Source organism: Sapajus apella, unplaced genomic scaffold (genome assembly GCF_009761245.1).
Source record: "Sapajus apella isolate SASKATOON/1434 unplaced genomic scaffold, GSC_monkey_1.0 scaffold42, whole genome shotgun sequence".
In the NCBI taxonomy this organism is placed as follows: domain Eukaryota; kingdom Metazoa; phylum Chordata; class Mammalia; order Primates; family Cebidae; genus Sapajus; species Sapajus apella.
In genome coordinates, this window is record NW_022436982.1 from 7,252,204 (window position 1) to 7,258,203 (window position 6,000).

At 33.8% G+C, this 6,000-nt stretch overlaps 1 protein-coding gene across 2 annotated transcripts in view; it reads left to right on the plus strand.

Moving 5' to 3' along the window:
* CAAP1 (caspase activity and apoptosis inhibitor 1) overlaps nucleotides 1–6,000 on the plus strand; it is a 58,421-nt gene extending 52,421 nt beyond the window's left edge. For both annotated transcript variants that reach the window (XM_032300017.1, XM_032300019.1), the window contains exon 6: nucleotides 4,285–6,000. In XM_032300017.1, coding sequence (XP_032155908.1) covers nucleotides 4,285–4,631 — 347 coding nt within the window. In that variant the 3' untranslated portion in view covers nucleotides 4,632–6,000. The remainder of the gene's footprint in view (nucleotides 1–4,284) is intronic.

The following is a 6,000-nucleotide window of genomic DNA, read 5'->3' on the forward strand; positions in this document are numbered from 1 at the left end:
GAATGCTCAACCTAATTTCTAATCAGATAAATGCAAATTAAAACAAAATGTTACTTTTTACATCCTAGTAAAAGTTAGGATTTCTGTCTATAAAAAAACCTAGTACAATGCTAAGATGAAAAAGATGACCAAGATATATTGTTAAGTCAAAAAAAAATAAGCCAAAGCATGATAATTGTATTTTTGTTAAAAATAAAATAAGTACTCTAAATTATTAACAGTGATTACTTCTGGGAAGGGGAGTAAAAGGAGAAGAAGAAAAATTAACTTTTCTAATTTGCTTTGTGAACATGTATTTCTTCAATCTTTTATAAGAATGAAGTGTAAAAAACATTAAAATAAAAAATGAATTTACAGTATAACAAAAAAGATATAAGAATTTTTATGGTTTTCCCAAAATATAAGTAGACAGGATCAAATTGACAGAAAAAAGAAAGGAAAATCACAGCCAAAGATACCATAGATAAGTGTAATTCTTTGAGAGTCTTGGAAGCAAAGAAGAATTGGCTGTGGAACAAACAACATGACAATTAATATTAAATTCATTATGAATAATTCAGCCAACTGAACTCCTCCTCCTTTCCCTCCTTTTCATGACCATATATCTCTGAGAGGCCTACCCCTCATCCACTTTACATCGATGGAAAAGATACATTAGAGAAATAAACAACTGCTGAAAAAACCCAAACCAGCTACTAGAAAAACATAGCCAAAACAAATGAAAGAACAAGATAAACAAAGTAAGAAATAAAGAAAATGCAGGAATCAGAAGATAATCTTTTGGAGCAAGGGGAAGAAGAGAGTCTATTTAATATCCTTATTAGAGAGACTGAGGTGGACACTACAGTCATAAAACAGGGTGCAGTGAAAAAAAGCCAGAGACCAAGAATTGTTAGGATTTAAAAATACAGATATTGGTTGGGTGCGGTGACTCACGCCTGTAATCCCAGCACTTTGGGAGGCTGAGGCGGGCGGATCACAAGGTCAGGAGTTTGAGACCAGCCTGGCCAACATGGTGAAACCCCATCTCTGCTAAAAATATAAAAATTATCCAGGCGTGGTTGCATGCGCCTGTAATCCCAGCTAGTCTGGAGGCTGAGGCAGGAGAATCGCTTGAACCCAGGAGGCGGAGGCTGGAGTGAGCTGAGATCTCGCCACTGCACTCCAGCCTGGGGGACAGAGCGAGACTTCTTCTCAAAAACAAACAAACAAACAAACACATCAAAAGCAAATATTCAGTAGTTGCTGGAAGATAAGGAAGTATCTCAAAATGCAGAAAAGAAAGATGTTTTAAAATGTGCAATAAAAGTTAAGCAATAAAGATGAACAGCTCATGAGGTTCAACATCAAGTTTATAATTCAACAAATATTAGCATCTACTTTGTATAAGACACTGTTTTAAGCATTGAGGAAACAAGTGAACAAGAAAAATCTCTGTAGAGAGAGAGTAAAAATGCGTAAAAATGTCAGATTCAATGAAGAAAAATAAAACGGGATAAGAAGATAGTAGCAGGAAGATGCTTTCACAGAGAGTGATTGCTGTGATGTGATAAGGAACCACTTGAGCAGGGACTTGATAAAGTGACAGAATAAATCAGAAAGTGAGAAAGTAGACAGTGGAAAGGGAAAATAAAGAAATAATTGATACAGATAAAACTGATAGGAGGTGAAGAAGGCCTTCACCCTGAAAGGGCTTGCCAAGTGTAGAACATCAAACCTAGGACACATCCTATGAAATAGAATTCAAGGATTTAAAAAATTCCTACATTGAGATACCATCTCACGCCAGTTAGAATGGCAATCATTAAAAAATCTAGAGACAACAGATGCTGGAGAGGATGTGGAGAAATAGGAACACTTTTACACTGTTGGTGGAAGTGTAAATTAGTTCAGCCATTGTGGAAGACAGTGTGGCAATTCCTCAAGGACCTAGAAATAGAAATTTCATTTGACCTAGCAATCCCATTACTGGATATATATCCAAAGGATTATAAATCGTTCTACTATAAGGACACATGCGCACGAATGTTCATTGCAGCACAGTTTACAATAGCAAAGACCTGGAACCAACCCAAATGCCCATCAATGATAGACTGGACAGGGAAAATGTGGCACATAAACACCATGGAATACTATGTAGCCATCAAAAACGTTGAGTTAGTGTCCTTTGTAGGGACATGGATGAACCTGGAAACCATCATTCTCAGCAAACTGACACAAGAACAGAAAATCAAACACCACATGTTCTCACTCATAGGTGGGTGTTGAACAATGAGAAGGCATGGACACAGGGAGGGGAGCATCACACACTGGGGTCTGTTGGGGAAATAGGGGAGGGACAGTGGGGGGTGGGGAGTTGGGGAGAGATAGCATGGGGTGAAATGCCAGATATAGGTGATGGGGAGGAAGGCAGCAAATCACACTGCCATGTGTGTACCTGTGCAACAATCTTGCATGTTCTTACATGTACCCCAAAACCTAAATGCATTTAAAATATATATATATACTGCTAGTGATCACACACACACAAAAAAAAATTCCTTAGTTTCCACAGAAAAAAACTAGATTACAAACAAAACCATTACAGTGATTAGGTTCAAGGAGTCAAGAGTATTGTAGACAATACCCAATCCCAGTGGATACTGACATGATCACAAAAAGAAAAGCAATTATATATTATGTGTTGGAAGTACACAATGTCACTTCTAAATATTCTTGCCAAAAAAATTGAACCTGAGTCTGATCAAGCCTCTGAATCAACTACCAATTTACCTCTTCTCCACCCACGCATTATTCAGTTCTTTGTCCAATATTTCCCAACAACTTCTAGTCTAAAAACAAAGACATTTTTCCAAAATTTGCATTTTAAAATATTTTATACAGCCTGTAGATTCTCATTCAGAATCAGTCATCACACTTTAAATTTCAGGTAAAGCCTCGTAGGCACTAAAATTAATTTTTGAGTCTGTGAACAACTTAGCACTTATTTTCTTAAATCTGTTTTATTCTCAAGTTAGAATACTTATATAAATAGTATTTCCTAAAACAAAAGGTTATGTTCAATTTTCTGTAATTTTTTTTTTTTTTTTTTTTTTTTTTTTTTTTTTTTATATTTTTTGCTTTTTGGAAATACTCGTTGCTTTGGGGCGATATATAAAATGTTCTTTGGCATCAAATAACCATTTTTTTTACAAGCTCTATTTATGGACACAAAAATAATTTATTGTTTTTTTTCCACTTTAATTTTGGAATGGGGGTGGTTTTTGAATTATAATCTTGTAGGAGGATCAGTGAAGGTCAGTAAATCATCTGTTATAAAACAGTGGAGTATAATTGTTTATGTCCTTCTTGTGCAGTCTTACCAGAATTTTCCATGCGTCAATCTATGTTTTGTAAAGTTGTTTTCCCTACTATAAGGAAAGCACTGTCAAAGCTTTCTTACAGTAGGGAAAGCTAACATTCTGGGGTTCATGACTTTAAAAAAATAATTCAGTATTTAAAAGATAAATTAATTGGGGATATAAGTGAGTACTCAAAAGTTGTAAAGGATGCCTTGAATTGAGTAGTATTCAATGACAAGAACAAGGTGGATGAGACCATAATCTGTGTTTATTCAGGTTGTTAGCATCAGTTATAGAAGTTTTATAATAAATGCATTTTTTAAAATTATGGTGTACTAATTTGTTAATTAAAATCCTCTTCATTAAAACTTTTTATCTTAGAAAATGGCCTTAGGCATTCTTTAATTTATTGATTTGGAACAGAGTGTTTGAAAAAGCATATGAAACAATTGGGATAATTGTAATGCACATGTTGCCCTGCTTGCTGATGATAATTTTTTGTAGTTTATAAAGCAAAGTATTTTAAACACTTTATAGAATGAAATTTTACTACTTGACTAATAAGCCATACTCTATCCAGAGGATTTCCAATGTCAGCTTTCATTTTGTAATGCAGAAGTTTTACTGTGACGTAATAAGTTATATTTTAATTAGGAAAATAGATCATGGGTACTCCGTATGATGGAATAAATTTCTCAATGTTCCCATGTTCTACTAAATTAGAATGAAAAATACACTCGAATTTATATTAAATTTGATCTGCTTTGAAGGTTGAGAAGTCAGGGAAAGAGGGTGGCGTGGGGATTATGTAATATGTTTGGGGGACTCCATAGTGGGAGGTGGAATCAAAGCAGTTTTTAAATTATAAGCAGTAAGGAAATTTTGATCCATGGCATTTAATTTACATGAATCTTTCTATTTTTTGTTTGTTTGTTTGTTATAGGCAAAGGGGAAGATAGTGATGTACTCAGTATAAATGCAGATGCTTATGACAGTGACATAGAAGGCCCATGCAATGAAGAAGCAGCTGCTCCCGAGGCACCAGAAAATACAGTCCAAAGTGAAGCTGGTCAGATAGATGACCTGGAGAAAGACATTGAGAAAAGTGTGAATGAGATTCTGGGACTGGCAGAATCTAGCCCGAAGGAACCCAAAGCAGCCACCCTGGCTGTTCCTCCACCAGAAGATGTTCAGCCTTCTGCACAGCAACTAGAGCTGCTAGAACTTGAGATGAGGGCAAGAGCGATTAAGGCCCTAATGAAAGCTGGTGATATAAAAAAGCCAGCCTAGGTATTTAACTTGAGTTTGAATTTTAGGTATGTTTGAACAAAGCCACATCATATAATTTTGTATCTAAAATTTATTTGGGGTCTTATATTTCTCATGTAACCCTTATTAGGTCAACTTATTTTAGGTGTAAAATACCTGTGGCTATTTCTTTTTGTTCTTTATTTTTTGACTACTTTCATATTATAAATATGTGTTATTGTCTTATGAATTAATGGCAAATATAGTTGGATAGCCTGGATACTTTGTTAGATGAGTATTTAGCTGTGTCTGCAAATCTTAAAAGCCATTAGCAAAGAGTAATGGTATTTTTTTCTTTATTTTTAAATGTTTGGCCACCAAACCTAAAAGCAAAAGATTGACCAAGCATGTTTCTCTTAAGGCAGCCTATATTTTGCAATAGAATATTAAATTATTGCTTTAGATTTATTAATAATTTGAGAAATTTAGTTTTGCTTATATGTGCTTTTAAAATATATACTGTTTTGAAGATTCCTGATGTTGACACAAATTTCATAGTTAAAATAAAATACCGGAGATCTGAAATAGATGAGAAAAACTTTTTTATTAAAGGAAGGAATTAATTTAAGGCAATTTTTAACAGTGTAGAACTAATTGCCCATGTTTAATTATAGCAGACAAGCCATTCTAACAGGTATTTCATACTATTGAATGCATTATTTTAGGTTTTTTCTTTAATAAAAATGGAACAAGTTTTCATTTACATTCCAAGCTGTCAGGAAATTGAGAATACTTTATTATCCAGGATTTCATCTGATGTAGTTGCTTAAAGATCTGATGTGCTATAATTCCACAAATCAAAAATAAAAAAAGGCTATCATTCTGGATCTGAAGACTTTTGATACTTTTTCAAAAGCAAAATTAATTTCAGAAACCTTTGATAAGTTGTTGTTATAATTAATCTAATTTTGTATAGTTTTTATAAATAAATTACCATCCTTCCACAATTATGGATGCTTTTTCCCCCGTCACTAACTGCAGTTGTTTGATACCAAAATAAATTTACATAGAGCTCCTTAACTTAAAATAAATTAATTTTTTAAAAAACATAAATCTGGAACTGTGGTTTCTATATTTGATAACGAATGTAGTATATTTTATTGATAAGTCATGCTCTACCAATACTGTATGAGGATTTTCCTTATATACAAAAGTTGCAGGGATTGTGTTTTATTAGCTGCCTTAATTATGTTAATTTTAAAGGGTTTTTACGTGGAAATAGAGGACATTTATGAAACATTGGAATTGCAGTTACAAATTCTTTTTGTTGTTGTTCCTGAACATGGCTTGGAATAATTCTGCCTTTTTTTTCCCCTCCTTGAATCTTTCTAATAAAGCATAGAAGAAGCCT